The sequence below is a fragment of the Lactuca sativa genome, chromosome 3 (assembly GCF_002870075.4).
Source record: "Lactuca sativa cultivar Salinas chromosome 3, Lsat_Salinas_v11, whole genome shotgun sequence".
Taxonomy (NCBI): domain Eukaryota; kingdom Viridiplantae; phylum Streptophyta; class Magnoliopsida; order Asterales; family Asteraceae; genus Lactuca; species Lactuca sativa.
This window is the reverse complement of record NC_056625.2, coordinates 8,518,116-8,534,789: the sequence shown is the minus strand read 5'-3', so window position 1 is coordinate 8,534,789 and position 16,674 is coordinate 8,518,116. Positions and strand designations below refer to the sequence as shown.

The 16,674-nt window shown below is 31.6% G+C and overlaps 1 protein-coding gene and 1 long non-coding RNA gene across 2 annotated transcripts; one reads left to right on the top strand and one right to left on the bottom strand.

Moving 5' to 3' along the window:
* Positions 1 to 3,541: 3,541 nt before the first annotated feature.
* Positions 3,542 to 7,500, top strand: LOC111920788 (SPX domain-containing membrane protein At4g22990). The gene is made up of 11 exons (XM_023916343.3): positions 3,542 to 3,877; positions 4,527 to 4,585; positions 4,682 to 4,802; positions 4,876 to 5,187; positions 5,261 to 5,365; positions 5,492 to 5,946; positions 6,027 to 6,325; positions 6,414 to 6,601; positions 6,677 to 6,867; positions 6,958 to 7,091; positions 7,176 to 7,500. The coding sequence occupies exons 2-11, from the start codon at positions 4,533 to 4,535 to the stop codon at positions 7,412 to 7,414; spliced, it is 2,097 nt and encodes a 698-aa protein (XP_023772111.1). The 5' UTR covers positions 3,542 to 3,877; positions 4,527 to 4,532; the 3' UTR covers positions 7,415 to 7,500.
* Positions 7,501 to 11,887: 4,387 nt separating this feature from the next.
* On the bottom strand, positions 11,888 to 15,643 carry LOC111920786 (uncharacterized). Its single transcript, XR_008230645.1, has 2 exons — positions 13,128 to 15,643; positions 11,888 to 12,122 (listed from the first exon to the last, which is right to left on the bottom strand). It is a non-coding gene; the product is annotated as an uncharacterized LOC111920786 (long non-coding RNA).
* Positions 15,644 to 16,674: the final 1,031 nt, after the last annotated feature.

Genomic DNA, 16,674 nt, shown 5'->3' with positions numbered 1-16,674 from the left:
ATACATTATTTGAACCCCTTTTCATTATTCTCTTTTGTATCTATTCTTCATAAGTTTATAAACGACTAAACAACGACAACTCATTGATATATTATTATTCAATTCATATTCAAATCTTGGATTTTGTTTATAATGTGTAGATCTCACTTGTACCAGTATATAATTTATTAAGGACATCGGTTGAGTATCTCATATTTGGCATGTATAGATTGAAATAATAGTTTTATTCATCTAATAGTTATCTACATTAACAATTTAATCAAATTTCTCGTGCTAAGATGATTACCAAGAATGTCACATATAAGTTGAATTAAGTTAGATTGGTTCTTTAGCAAGCATTTTTATCTTTGTTGGTTTGATATATGTCCACATCTTGGGTGGTGGATCCCCTTAAATGCCTTTGTTTTGTTCCTAGTCCGTATGATGGGCAAAAGTTATAATAACAACATAGATAAGATGTTTTATTTACTAAAATATTAAATATACGTTTTTAAGGTGGTGTTTTTAGTGTATGGCTGAGAATTTGATAGGGATTTGGTGTTAAATTTACGTAATTTTGTTGTCCATTTACTAAAATATTTGCGATAAAATTAATTTGATTTTTTTTTTTAGAAATTATTGTATTTTGATGATACTCAAAATTATTATATTAGCTGTTGTGATAATATATCTTTAAATTTAACTTCTTGTATATGTTGGTAAACATACAAAGAGTAAGATTTTGACTTTTATAATAATAGTGTAATCACTTAAGCAAGCAATGCCTAATGGCTTGCTATACACGTTCTTCCGTTGATTTGCACAATTAAAATTAAAATCATATTTTAAACATTAAATCATTTAGCCTTTATTGTAGATCTAATTATCAAGATTGATATTGAAGGATCTACACCTTGTTTTCCACCAAACAAACAATTTTTGAATGTTAAAAAGAAGACATGCTGAACAATTCTGATAGTGCCTAAAAAATGGCATACATGTGTATAGATTAATATGTACATTTTCTGTCATTTTTGTTTAATTTAGTTTACAGTAACATCTATTTTTAACATTCAAATAAAAAAATGGCATACATGTGTATAGATTAATATGTACATTTTCTGTAATGTTCCATTTATAATTTTTGATTTTTACATTTGAGAAAAAAAGAAATTGTTTCTTGATACGATTCAAAAAATAAATAAATAAAAAGCTATTAACACCGCAATATTATGAAAAAATAATAATTTCAAGAACCACATAAATACAAAAAAGAAAAAAGGAAAAAAAGAAAACCGACATTGCTGCCCAACATGAGAGTCACCATGTGCTCTCTCTCTCTCTCTCTCTCTCTCTCTCTCTCTCTCTCTCTCTCTCTCTCTCTCTCTCTCTCTCTCTCTCTCTCTCTCTCTCTCTCTCTCTCTCTCTCTCTCTCTCTCAAACAAAAAGTGATATGTGTCGCATGTTAATTATGTACGAAATAAAAAATATTGGGTATGGATACATTTTCATTATATATACTTTGTTTCATATACTTACATTAGACAAGTCTGAGTTATCGCCCGGTGCAAACATAAAAAAAGCCCCCTAAAAATACATTGATATAAGAAATTTCTTAAATATTACATATATTGTTATTGTATAAAATAAAAAAAACTAGTTAAAAGTGGGGTACTATGAATCCAACTAAGGTAAGGTAAAAGGGCCTCCTAATATATACACTGCATCAAAGGTTTTAGAAAAGACCTCAGTTTAATTTATATACTCTCTCTCTCTCTCTCTCTCTCTCTCTATATATATATATATATATATATATATATATATATATATATATATATATATATATATATCTATATATATATATATATATATATATATATATATATATATATATATATATATATATATATATATATATTAAAAATAAAATTTTAATATTAATATATAAATATAAAATATTCTCTTTAATAAATGAAGGTTTTTTGTCACATGTCATCTTCTTCTTAATTTTGACACTTATCATTTTGTGAGAATTTTACAAATATTATTTTCTACTTGTCATTTTTAGGGATTTTCATTTTCATAAAATAAAATTCCATAAAATTGTGATGGATTCTATAAGGAAATAAAATCATCATATTAATTTGGTAATAAATTCTCATAAATACTTCAAACAATTTAGATTTTTTTGCAAATTTTTAAGAGATTACGTCACTTGATGTAAAGTATATAAATATAAAATATTTTATAATGTAATACTTTACATAAAGTGACGTAATCTTCTGAAAATTTGCAAAAAAATCTAAATCGTTTGAAGTATTTATGAGAATTTATTACCAAACTAGGTGTAAGACCCGTGTAATACACGAGTTTATTAAAAATAAAAATTTAATATCAATATTTAAACATTAAATTTAATATCAATATCAATTTTAGAGCTCTCATTAATTATGACATTTATTACATTATAAATATATCAATTCTTTTTCAAGAAAGCATTTATTTCTCTCAATATTATAACCGAAATAAGTTATGATATGTGAACAAATTAGAAAATTACATGTGGAAATAAATAAATTCTAAAAATCTATTAAAATGCCATGTGTCCAAATCAATGAGGATATGACAATGAGGACATGACATGTGGCAGAAAATGAGTTTTATTTATTAGTATAGATTAATAAGGTGATTTTATTTCCTTATAGAATCCATCACAATTTTATGGAATTTTATTTTATGAAAATGGAAATCCCTAAAAATGACAAGTGGAAAATAATATTTGTAAAATTTTCACAAAATGACAAGTGTCAAAATTAAGGAGAAGATAACATGTGGCAAAAAAACCTTCATTTATTAAAGAGGATATATATATATATATATATATATATATATATATATATATATATATATATATATATATATATATATATAAAACAAAAAAGTATTAATAGTTTGAAAGATTTTTATTTATTTTTTCGATAATATGTCAATAACTTTATATATAATATAATCTTACTAGGTAAATATGATGATTTTCGGGCTCTATTTTTATCGGAGCCCTATGCGATGAAACATTTTAAACACTTTTAGGGCCGGCGCTGGTAATGGAGTTGTTTAAAATAAATGGATTTATTTGTCTAATATACTTAGAGAAGCTAATAATGTAAATTAAGATATCAAATAGTTTTGAACAATTTAATTGATTGAACTTCTAAATAAAGTGTAATACTAGGTACAAACTTTAACTGCCGAATACGAATTCTTGAACTACGGTCAATATGGTTAACGTCTTTTTCCTTAATAAATAACAAATTATATTTTAATAAAACGTTATTATAAAAGGAAATATGGCATTAATCATTTACCATGAGACGTGCCGTGAGTATATTTTTGGTAGGTTTTGAAGAATATTATTACTATTATTTAGTGGACCATAATTAAACAACTGTCACCTCAAAACATTAAGATGGAATTGACCTCACGATTGAATCCAAAAAGTAATATAATTATTTTAAATATTTTTGGGTAAATCCCATTGATTCTTTTAATTATCAACTTAACGAAAACGAAAACGAAGTTACGAAGGGGTGAAATTGAGAACAAAACAAAGATGATGAGCGCCACCAGTCCACCCTCCAATTATCCACCATTCTCATTCTGTCACCCTTCATCGTTTCTCTGCCTACATCACGGAACGCCCAACCCAGTAAATCTAGCATAGTATTTTAGAAATTACAGTCAAATCCTACCTGCTCTATTTTCGGAAAATTAGTTTAATCAATTTTGATTCTTTTAAATACACTTGCTCAGCAGCCCCCAAATCCCCTGTTATTCAGAGAAAAAACAAATCTTCCCCTTTTGCGTCTTTGTTGATGCTCATTGAAGCTGCCCAATTAAGGTTTGGTTACTTTCTTGATGAATTAATTTCTTCGGATTCCAAGTTATCGTATTGCGATGTCAGTTTCTCCGATTGGGTTTCTTTATTTGAATCAAGAAATCACAAAAACGATATTGTATTGTAACTTGAGTTTCCCCAACTGGGTTTCTTTGTTTGAAAAAAAAAAAAAACAGAGTACAAGAAGTTGTATCGTGTTTCAGCAGTTGGGCGTTTTTACCGAGTTCTTGTTTATACAAGTCGCTGCTTTATTGTCTATTTTGTTACAGTTATTGTTGTACCTCTTTTGTTCACAATTTTGAATTTTCCAATTCAGTTTCTTAATTTGAGTACAAGAACTGCTACTTTAGATTGAATATTTGTTTTGAGTTATTGATTGATGATCCATGAGTACTCCATATTGGAGTTTACTGATCATGCAAGTTAGATTCAAGTAATGTTTGGGAGCATATAATCTGTGGTTTAGAAATCATATTGGAAGTTTTCTACCCTAAATCCTGAACCCATCTTGCACCAATTCAAAATTGGGAACTTGATTTGGTGTCTTCGAATTGGAGTTTGAGAAAATTGGTTATGGATATGATCTAAATCAGGTATTCTATCATTTTCAATGACATTTAGTTTTCTAATTTTATTATTAAACTTTGTGCAGTGAAAGATGGTTGCTTTCGGGAAGAAGCTGAAGGATAGACAGATTGAAGAATGGAATGGGTATGTTGCATTTTGTACAAAAGATATCTTAATTTCACGACCTTTAAAATCATTATATAAATGTTTACAATTTGTCTCAACTTCCCAAATTTTCAGATATTACATCAATTACAAGCTCATGAAGAAAAAGGTGAAACAATATGCTCGCCAGATTGAGGCAGGAGGGGTAGAACGCAGATATGTCCTCAAAGACTTTTCAAGAATGCTCGATAACCAGGTAAAATTTAAATTTATACAATTCAAATTAAACCAAAATTGTATAAAATAAAATTAAACTTATATGCATGCAGATTGAGAAGATTGTTCTTTTTCTACTGGAGCAACAAGGGCTGCTTGCAAGCAGATTAGAGGCGCTTGGGTTACAACAAGATGCTCTTCAACAGGAACCAGATTTTGTAAAGATAAATGAATTAAGGGAAGCGTATAGAGAAGTTGGAAGAGATTTATTGAAACTATTGTTTTTTGTTGAGATTAATGCAGTTGGGTTGCGTAAAATTCTCAAGAAATTTGATAAACGTTTCGGTTATAGATTTACTGATTACTATGTAAAAACTCGGGCAAATCATCCTTATTCTCAACTTCAGCAAGTCTTTAAGCATGTGGTAATGTATTTTATATCTTCTTCTTCTTTTTATTTTATATTTTCTTCTAATACTCATGTAATGGAATTTTCAGGGTTTAGGTGCAGTGGTAGGTGCCATATCTAGAAATCTTGCAGAGCTTCAAGATCGTCAAGGGAGCTATCTATCAATTTATGATCAACCTGCTCTTCCTCTCCAGGTTTAAAAAATATAGCATTGTACTTTCAATCTTCTTTCTTATTATGATGTTATAATAAACAAATCAATGAAAGTAGGTTGCTATTTTTTTTTTAAATACATTTGACCCTAACCAAGTTGTTTGTAGGAACCAATAATCGACACCATAATAGCAGCAGTGGACAGATTAAGCTACTCAACAAATTTCCTGACATTTTTAGGGCAACATGCTCTGATCATGCAAGAGGAATTACCAACACCTTTGGAAGAACACATTGATGATGAAAGATACCATTTCATGTCACTTATGTTGAACCTAGTCAACACCTTTCTTTATATGGTCAACACTTATATCATTGTTCCAACAGCAGATGACTACTCCATGAGCTTAGGAGCTGCTGCAACGGTTTGTGGGATTGTGATTGGTGCCATGGCTGTTGCACAGTTGTTTTCTTCTGTTTATTTCAGTGCTTGGTCAAACAGATCATATTTCAGACCATTGATCTTTAGCAGCATTGTTCTTTTCATGGGTAATGTCATGTATGCAATGGCTTATGATATGAACTCCATTACAGTGCTTTTACTTGGTCGTGTGTTTTGCGGGTGAGTTTCAAAATTTGTAATTTTTAATTTTTGACACCTGATTTTGACCATGTCTTTGGTTTTTTTATATAAATTTACAGGCTTGGTTCAGCTAGAGCTGTGAACAGAAGGTATATCAGTGATTGTGTGCCTTTAAAGATCAGGATGCAGGCTTCTGCAGGTTTTGTTAGTGCAAGTGCTCTTGGAATGGCTTGTGGGCCCGCACTTGCTGGTTTGTTACAAGTCAAATTCAAGTTTTATAAGATCACAATTGACCAAAATACAGCCCCTGGTTGGATTATGTCTTTTTCATGGTTGATTTATCTAATTTGGTTATGGATCTCTTTTAGAGAACCTGGTCAACCAAGGGATGAGAATCATGCACCCGAATCTACCACGGGTATGTCTTTTTTTTTCTATTTATTTAATGAATAATCAGATATACTAGATTTTGACTTTGACTTTGACTTTATGGATTGAAACTCCAGCTCCCACGAATAGCGATGTTCTTGAAAAGGGTTCAACTACTCAACCACTGCTCATAAGTTCTAAGCCTCACAATGATGAAGAAGATGAAGACCAAGAATGTGATGTTAGTGAAGAAACTACAGAAGATTCACGGGCACCCGTTAATTCTATAGGAGCAGCCTACAGATTGCTCACACCTTCGGTCAAGGTTTGACTTCATACATACATATAAATGTATTACTATCTCTGACTACTATTTTTGACTTTACTACTTAATTTTCAGGTTCAACTTTTGATTTATTTCATGTTAAAATACGCGATGGAGATTTTGCTATCAGAATCTAGTGTTGTTACCACGTATTACTTCGGTTGGACTACTGGAAAAGTTGCAATCTTTCTTGCTTGTCTCGGTTTGACTGTTCTTCCGGTCAATATGATTGTTGGAAGCTACATCAGTAACATGTTTGAAGACAGGTAAAAAAGTAGTAACATTTTAAGATCAAGATTTTTCTGATTCTTTATAATTATATGTAATTTATTTTGATTTTGAATTATGTTTCCCAGACAAATTTTACTAGCATCTGAAATCATGGTCTGTTTCGGTATTCTCATGAGCTTTCATGTCATCCTTCCGTACTCTGTCCCACAATATGTTGTTTCGGGACTCATCATGTTTGTGTCGGCTGAAGTGTTAGAAGGTATGTTGTCCAGATTAAGTGCTTAATCCATTAAGTCCCTATGTCAAGACTCATGATTATTGTTGGGTGTTTGAATTGCATTAGGTGTGAATTTGGCGCTTCTGTCACGGGTGATGTCATCAAGGCTGTCACGTGGGACATTCAATGGGGGGTTGTTATCAACAGAAGCGGGAACGATTGCTCGGGTGATTGCAGATGGCACAATCACACTTGCAGGGTATTTGGGGGAAAGCAAACTTTTGAATGTCACATTGCTGCCTTCACTTGTGATTTGCATAATGTCGATTGTTGCCACTTGTTTCACGTACAATTCTTTGTACTGATTGATTAATAATGATGATGAAGATTGGAGTATTTGGTTTGGTGTGTACGATATTGATAGGTGATTATTTTTGGACGTTTATATTCATTGCATTGGTGTACATTCTTTTGAGGCATGTTTCTTTGATTTTGTTTTAGTTTATTATCTTTTTTGGAGAATTTTTGTTCAATTGGTCTATTTGCATTTGAATTATGTTTTTCTAGGTTTTCAGCTACCAATTAGCTTTTCAACTAATTTACCAAACATGGTCTTGTAGTCGGATTAGATGTTCTAAAATAAGGGTATTTTGGTAAGACATTAGGTTAAATTAGAAAATGCCAAAAGATACAAAATTAATCAATAACAATCCCTCATGATTTCGAAAATATTCTTATTTTGTGGACGCCATCTCTTAAGAGACTCAACAAGGGGTACCATGGTGTATGTTTTTTGCTGATGATTTTGTTCTGGTGATCTAGATTAGATATGTGGAAAATGTCTTTGGAAGAAAGAGGGCTTAAGTTCATGTACACACTTCTAGTTTACATTGATGCGAGTCCCAAATTATTCGAAAAATCAACTATAATGTCATTTTAAACTTAAATATGTAAAATGATATTGTTTTCTTAAATGACAGTGGTTTTCATTCACCTTAGATAAATGAACGTTACGAAAGCTATTATATACTTAAATTCCTTTAATTCTTACAATATTTGTAATACAGTCTCATTCTACTTGAAGCCTATCAATCTCCGAATTTGCACTTTGAAACCACTTCTTACCTTCTCTGATTTTCCCCCCTGAAAATCAGCCATCCATTTTTCCTTTTTCATTCATATGTTATGCTTGAATGTTTGAATGTTGTATAAATATCTGATTATTTTCTTCTGTGTCCGTCATCGCTTGGAAAATGTCATAGATTTTATAGACATTTTATATGGGAGAGGAGATTTGGGTCTTTTCGAAATGAGTTAATATCTGAATAAACATAAGAATATTCTTTACAATGCCAAACACCAAATTCAGATAAATTCATTATCAAGTAATTAGGTTATGACTTTAGACAGATCCTTCCCAGTCTAGTAATACAAAAATAAATTGCATATCAAGAGCACAAGCAACAAGTACATTTGTCTCCTTTTCAATTTCTTTATGTTGGTTTGTCTTCCTTTGTACATGTACACTTATGTATGTCTCATATATTGCTCCTTAACACCCCTAAAACCAAAATCAAATATGTATGATATTTAGTATACTAACTAAGAATGATCTACGAATATAAACTTGATTTGAGCAAATAAAATACCTTCAACCATTTCCATGTTTCATCTGTTGAAGTTTTCGATATAGGCTCAAGTTTTTTAAACTTAAACAGTTCTTTTTCGGATCGAATAACATCATTGACTACATTATTAAAATGTTTACTAATTGTCTCTCCTGATCTACGAAACTGAAAAGTCGTCACACGATTTTTCACATGGTGGGCCAAAATATACAAAATATTGCTACTTGTTCGTTGATTTGGAGATACCTAGATGCCTTTAGCTTGTCATCAATCTTAACCATATGACACAACTGAACAAATACTGTTCTATTCATTCTTCATTGTTGTAGATAAGTCTCATTACTTTCATACACTAATCTGTACATGTATATGAAAATACCAATTTACTAAACTAATTATCTCAATCCACAATGTAGTGAATTAGTGATGTACTAAATGGAACAAGTTTCTTTATTCATTTTTGTCTATTCATTTTAATTAAGGAAATCCATAATTGTTCTTTTAACATTAAACACATTATTGAAGGTGTTGCAAAATAGAGCTATTATAGAGGTTGACAGTATACAACATAGATAAAAGCTACCCTTATTGAAGATGCATACAAACATTTTGTTGGAGGATGAATTGTCAAATCTAAGACATGACTGAAGAATCGGAGGTGAACATTATTGCAATGCATGATATACATGAGGTTCTAAACTGTGACAACCTTAAAGATTTGAATCAAACAATGTCTAAATTGTAACCCTAATACGATAAAATCTTGAAAGCCAAAAAGGGCATTGATTTATAAGCTATCATATATATATATATATATATATATATATATATATATATATATATATATATATATATATATATATATATATATATATATATATATATATATATATGGAAAAGTTCAATAGAGAACCATAATTATGGGTTCTTCAAGGAACCAAATCTTTTTTTCAATTTCTAGAGCTTATTCTTTATCGAAAAAAAATCTAAAAATATCTAAATTCATATATTAACATTGTGAATGTGAAAAATATTTTTCGGATTCACGTTGTGAATTTTCGAAGATTCACATTGTGAATTTGACGTAAAAAAATTTGAATTTTATATCATTGGAAAAAGGATAAAAAGTTATGAATTTCTATATTTTTAGTTTTTTGTTGATAAAAAATAAGTTCTAAAAGTTGAAAAAAAGATTGGTTCCTTGGTTAATTATGGTTCTCTATTGAACCTCACCCTATATATATATATATATATATATATATATATATATATATATATATATATATATATATATATATATATAAGTCTTGAGGAACCATTATGTAATTAACATTGACAAGTCAACAAGAAAGCACACATTAAACAATTTCTTAGGATTTATAGCATAACACTCCACTATGGCCGAAAACACCTTGTGGGGACAAGTTAGGACCGAAATCAAACCCAAAACAAGGTACCTAGGACCGAAATCACCTCAATGGGACATACCTTGGACGCAAACTACCTTAATGGGTCATTCCTTGGCCGAAAACTACCTTAGTGGATCAATGTTTGGTCGAAATCAATAAGTGGGATCATGCACCAAGGGATTTCCGTCAAACCACATTTTTTATGGTCGCAAACTAAAGTGAATCCCCCAAGAATGCTTCCAGTAGATAAGGTTGACCTTAAGATGTGATATTCCACCTATTTCCCATGCAAGTTCACAGTTTCCTACGTATTATCCAACGTATACCCAAGCTTATAACCATCAAATTTCCAAGAAAATATCAAATCATTCATACTCCTTTCATTTAAACGAGATCATCACCACCAAACCACCCATTTCTTCATTCCATCTCCGGTTTAACCTCTCATTTCTCTCAAGAATTAAATTCAAGCTATAAGGGAGCTTAAATCTTCAAGTTCATTCCTAGAGTTTGGTAAGCATTTTCGTGATCCACTAAGTGTTCCTATACATATTTATGTTAGTTTCATATCATTTACACATATTATTATGTGTTAAACACTTAGGATAATACTCTTTCCAAGGAAGTTCAACAATCTCACCCAAGAGTTTAGGCTTGAAATCTTCACTTCATCACTTCAGACAACCCACAAATCCTTTCAAGGTGAGTTCATACCCCTATATTTTCAAGCTTTTTCATGTTTTAAGGGGGGGGGGGGGGGGGGGGGGGGTACAAGTAAACCTTTGTTTATCCCACAAATAATTACATGTTTTCATCTTTATGTTAAAGATAAAATGTTATTTGCATAAGTTATGGTTTATACTAGTTTTTGGTATAAATATTTGTGATATACATATTGTTAAAACAAACATAATCTATGTTATAAAATCATGAGAAAATTTATGGTTGTAAAACTACATGGTTTTTGGAAACTTTTTCTAAAAGATAGTTTTTCTAGCAAAAATGATTACATTATACCCATTTACTAATTTAGTGGGTGTTAACCCAAAATATTATGTTTTGATTTCATATTTTCATACTAGACGAAAATACACATTCATATTTATATAAAAGATTATATAAATAGTTTCAAACAAACAAGATAAACTATAATTGGTATAGTCTGAAGTTACAAACCACACCTACATTTTAGAAGATACATAAAATTGTTTAAAGATATACTTATTTCATTTTACAAGAAAAAGGAGTCATAGTTCATGTAAATCAGTTAATGCTCTTGTGAGACATTCTCTTCACCGTACTTACCTAGCGCACACCTTAAGTCTTGCATTATAACCAGAGTCTCCTGGAGAGAGAGAAAGATCGTTGTGTATAGATCTATACGGGATTGACAACTCCATACCTCAGCTGTTCGCTACAGTTAGACTGGCAAGTCTAGGGTGACAAATGTCTTACCGATTCCGACGCCTGAAGAACGTCGTTCAGGCATAACAGTCACATTAACATGGTTATAATAACTCACATAAGGGTTAACGATACTATCTCGGTTTACGGGAAGCTTACACTTCATTAATTTTTCTAAAAAGATATACCTACATACTAGTACAACAACACTCATACATTTCGGTCTTAGGGTTTAAGACTACAGTTTTCATACATCAGAAAATATTGAATTTTCTGGGAACATACATTTTACAATTATAAGGAAAGTATACAAAGGAAATACATACATCTACAGTTCATACATAAAAAAATATTGGTTTTTTATGGAAACATACATTATTATTTTATAAGGAAAAGATACAAAGAAAATACATGTATTTTTAGTCTTGGGTATAAGACTTACAACTCGTTTTTAAAGGAAATATCAGATTTTCTAGAAGTATACAAAAATCATTTTCTTAAAAACGTTACAAATCCTTCTCGCACTAAATGCTTATGAACTCACCAACTTAATTGTTGACACTTTTCAAAACCACTTGTATTCTCAGAGAATCAGTAGACAGGTATTCACCACACATTGAGGCCCGACGTTGCTGCATTATGTTTTCTACTTTTGTTATTCATAATTAACTATTGAGCAAAACAAAGTAGTAAACGATGTAAACTTGTATTATAAATGTATTAATGTTTGAGTTGCTATGTTTTATTACTATTTAATTGTTATGATACTGTACATGAAATCACACCATCCGTCCCTAGATGTTTCCGCCGTTCTGGTATAGGGGTGTGACATAAACCACTTAAATCGGTCCCAAACCTCTTTTATTTATTTTTTTTTTTTTTTATGTAAAATAATCAAGTGAGGTCTTTTTACTTGGTCTCACTAAATAATCAAGTGAGGTCTTTTTTTTAATGTAAAATAACCAAGTAAAAAAATCTTGATCTGCCACTAGGTGTTCGTGTTAGCTGAGGACACATTTGTGGAATTGGTCCAGGAAGCAAGCCATAACAAAATAGCATCCTATTTTTGAGGGCATAAAATAAAACGTTGCAGCTCGAGGGCATAAAATAAAACGTTGCAGCTCGAGGGCATAATAGTAAAAAACATGGATGAAAATTAGCAGAAAATGATTGATATAGTTGGAACTAGCTTTAAACAAGTGTAATAATTTATAAAGCAAGCAAATTGGTAGGAAAATGAAGGTGAAGAAAAAGGAGGTGGATGAGACGAATGATAAGTTTTATTAATAAGTCAAAGTTCTTTTATATTTTAATAAAATTAGTTTATAAGGGTTAACAAAGATGACATGATGATTTTTAAATGATTTCAAAATAAGGAAATAAGTGACTGCAAATGCATTATTACACAGAGTCATGAGGACTTTTAAAAGGACTAGTGAAAGGATTTAAAAAAAAATGGATGTTCATGTCAAAAATATAAGAGTAGCTTCAAAACGATAGATGTCAAGAACATTGAATAGCAAATTAGCAAATGGAATAGAGAATAATGTCAAGAACACAAAAAACCATATCAGATGAATGTCAATAACACATAATGCAACAAACATACAAACACGCAGTTAAAAAAAACTACTAACCTCTAAATTCTTGGAGTCGTGATGAAATATACTTGAAATTACCTTGAAGCTTTGATGGTTGATTATGTAATGCGTCACAGGAAACAATTTTATAACGATTTGGTTGGAAATTACTCTGCGATTTTGAGGGAAAGCGCTGCGATTGTGATCATCCTCAAGTGCAAAATCGATATTTTTCTTCAATCACTTGAAATTAGGATGCTTATTTTTAGTGATATTGTGCATACGCTTCCTATATGAGAGGCTGATAGAGGGCAATTTAGGAAGATACGATTATGGGGAGCGTACGAAATTAAAAAAAAAAAAACAAAACAAAAGGTACAATGAAAACATGGGATTTGCTTCAAGAATGAAGAATGAGTTATTTTTTTCTTTTTCATTACCCTTTAATTCCAGATTAGGTGTAAGACTCATGCGGACTTTTAAAAGGAAAAAAATATAAAATTCTAAACATTTGAGAAGTTTGAATTTATAAGAAAAATAAAAAAAATATTGAATTATTAAAATTAAATTGTTTGTTTTTTTTTTAAATTAAACAAATAACTTAGATAAATATACATTTATTATTACATTTATTGTAATTATTGCATTTAAATATTATGTGAAAATTAATAAAACGAAAAAACCACAAAATACAATGTGGAAAAAAATTAATTGAAAATAACCATACAACTAAATCGTGTGACATTCTTTTATACTATTTATTAAGGGATTTTTTTTTGTCATAAAAGCCCTTAATTTTATTTGTAATACAAGCCCTTATATTTACTTATCACCTACACCACCACACTTTTCCACCATCACCACCTTTTGCTACCAGCACCACCATCAGCTACACACAAACCACCACCAGTACCGTCCATCATCCACCATCCCCACCACATCGATCATCAAAATCGATATCCTCTCTCTCTCTCTCTCTCTCTCTCTCTCTCTCTCTCTCTTTCTCTCCTATCTTCTGATCGGAAACAAATCAATGATCTACATATCAATTTTCAATTTCTAGTTGAGCAGGTGCCATGAAAGACGATGGATTACAAAATCAACCCATCCCCTTCTTTTTAACTAGTTGCAGGTTATCAATAGAAAGAACAACAATGATGATGATGAAGGTGGGTGTTCGGTGAACCCAAATGTGAAAGACCATCATCCCATTTCACCTTTCAGAACCAACGTATACCACCTACAAAAACTCCATCTAGCCCTGATAAGCACATCTGGACACTAAAAACAAAAATTGCAACATAAAAATCTAAAAAAAACATTAACCCATATAAACAACATTGCCATCACCTTAGTCCACCATCGATTAAGAGAAAAAGAAGGTGATTGATACTTCAATTTTGAAGTCAGTTTCTTTCTGAGAAGAGTGCACACACAGAAAGTAATAAAGAAATATTTAACCTATTAGTCGACCTAAAGGATGAAACTCGATTCTTTTATGCAATTTGAGGGAAAAAAAGGAGAAGGAAGCTGTGAATCTTGGTGAGTGTGGATTGATAATACAAAGCAAGAAAAGAGAGACCTACAAATCATAGGGACTAATCTCAATTCTAGCACCCTTGTGTTTGATAATCTTGATGAATTAAGAACACAAGTTCTCTTTTTCATTGATGAATTAATTTGCAGGTCCAAATCAATCCGTGTGATCCTTTGTATTGCATACGATGCTTGAAGACGGAGGTCTTACTGGGTGAGTGTGGATCGATAATACAAAGTAAGAGAAGAGAGTGAGAGAGCTGCAAAATCAGAAGTGGAAGAAGAACCTTTAATCGATTTTGGAGAGTGAGAGAGTTGTGATTTTTTTTCTTGTTTCTTTGGATCCCGTCGATAGAAGAAGCAGACAGTGGTGAAGGGAAAAATCGAAGATGGTGGTGAAGGCATCAAGGCAGAGAGGGTTTGAGAAGAAGACCAGGTGGGCTACCGGCCATAGAAGTTAAAATCAGGGAGAAGGGAAAAATCGAATCAATTTTCTGGTATTTGAGGCATTTGTGGCAAAAAAGCCGACTTTAGGCATAATCGGTTTTTTTTGTGTAAAATTAAGGGATTTTATGACAAAAACCCTATATTATAAGGATTCCGTTCCTTCCCTTATTCTTGTCTGACAAACAAAGGAGTTAAGCGCGATCTGCCAAAGAAATGCAGAAGCTAAAAAGCGAAAAGCCGAAAAAAAACAAGAATGTGATAATACGTCTGTAATATGAATATGATCATCTCTCGTATTTCTGTCTCGAAACCCTAGTTCATCGATGATAACCGTAAGGCGTCTATTTCTGTGTTTGCTTGTTGTATCGGGCTTGGTCGTCGCTTTACTACACAGATATGCGATAAAAGGAGGTACTGATTACCGGTCGGAGTGGAACCCGTTGATCCGTTCATCCGTGGAGGATGGACATACGGGAAATGGGCCTTACAGAAATTACCGTCATAAGTTGCGAACTCAACTATGCTTTGATCTCGTTTGGCCATGTAATTGAATATATATTTGGGCACTGTTTTAAAACAAAAATTTAAACCCAAACCTGATCAATGATGCTACTCCTAAGTCGACGTAACCTACTGAATTCATATCTTGCTCAGTTGGATACACGGAGATAGAGGAATAAGATGGCTGGACTTGTCTAAATTTTCAGTTATTGAATAGTCAAAATCGGTTATAATAAAAATATAGTATAGTCGTCATACCCTACAGATTTTATCAGATGAAAAAAATCAATTAGCATATACTATATGTTGTTATCGGTATATGTCTTAAATTTATTATTTTGTGTTAACCTTGGAAGGACTAACCGATATCTTTGGGTGAGATTGAGAAGATAGATGATCTTGTGGAGCTTTCTTATCCTATTAGTCAAGAAGAAGCTGGTCTCATGGTGTCATGGGGATGGGTAAGTGGGTGGTTTTCAAGGCATCATTTGTTATCAAGAGGTTTTGACACTTTTGCTTGTATGTATGTTCAGTACAAGACGTCTGTGGGACAAGAAAGGGCCGAAGCACTTGAGGAGATTAGGGAGACTTTATACGAGCGAGCGATGGTGGATTTCCATGTGCATATGATTGGTGTGCTTCTCTTTGGCTCCGAAAAAGCTTCCTCAATCCTCTATGCACCTGTACCACCGCGTATGATGGATGCCTCTGAGTGTTTCATATCCAGGGTAACTCTTATTTATTATTGAAATTAGATGTTTTTCAATTTCTATTTTATTATATCATGCTAAATTGCTAATGCTAATGGAAATTAAACTTTCTTTCCGATTGATTGCAGATAGACTTTTTTCACGACCACTGTGGGATGGTGGCCGACTATGGATCCAACATTAGTTTGGCTATTACCAACATATGCCTTAGGCTCGTTGGCTATTACATCTTTTATGGATACATTGAACTTACTGTAAGTTTATAGTGATCTTTATCGCATACCATAGTTAATGGCTTTTATAGTGAGACACTATTCATTACCTATGATTAACCACTTAGTATACCCTCTTGACTATAACCATTTATCCTCGGAGTAAGATACGTATGTATAGATCTATATGAATTGACA

What these genes read in the sequence shown, in the direction of transcription:
- LOC111920788 (XM_023916343.3), top strand. Translation starts at nt 4,533, where the DNA reads ATGGTTGCTTTCGGGAAGAAGCTGAAGGATAGACAGATTGAAGAATGG. An exon ending in TGCTCACACCTTCGGTCAAG is followed by an intron (nt 6,602 to 6,676) that starts GTTTGACTTCAT and finishes CTTAATTTTCAG; the next exon opens with GTTCAACTTTTGATTTATTT. An exon ending in AGTAACATGTTTGAAGACAG is followed by an intron (nt 6,868 to 6,957) that starts GTAAAAAAGTAG and finishes TATGTTTCCCAG; the next exon opens with ACAAATTTTACTAGCATCTG.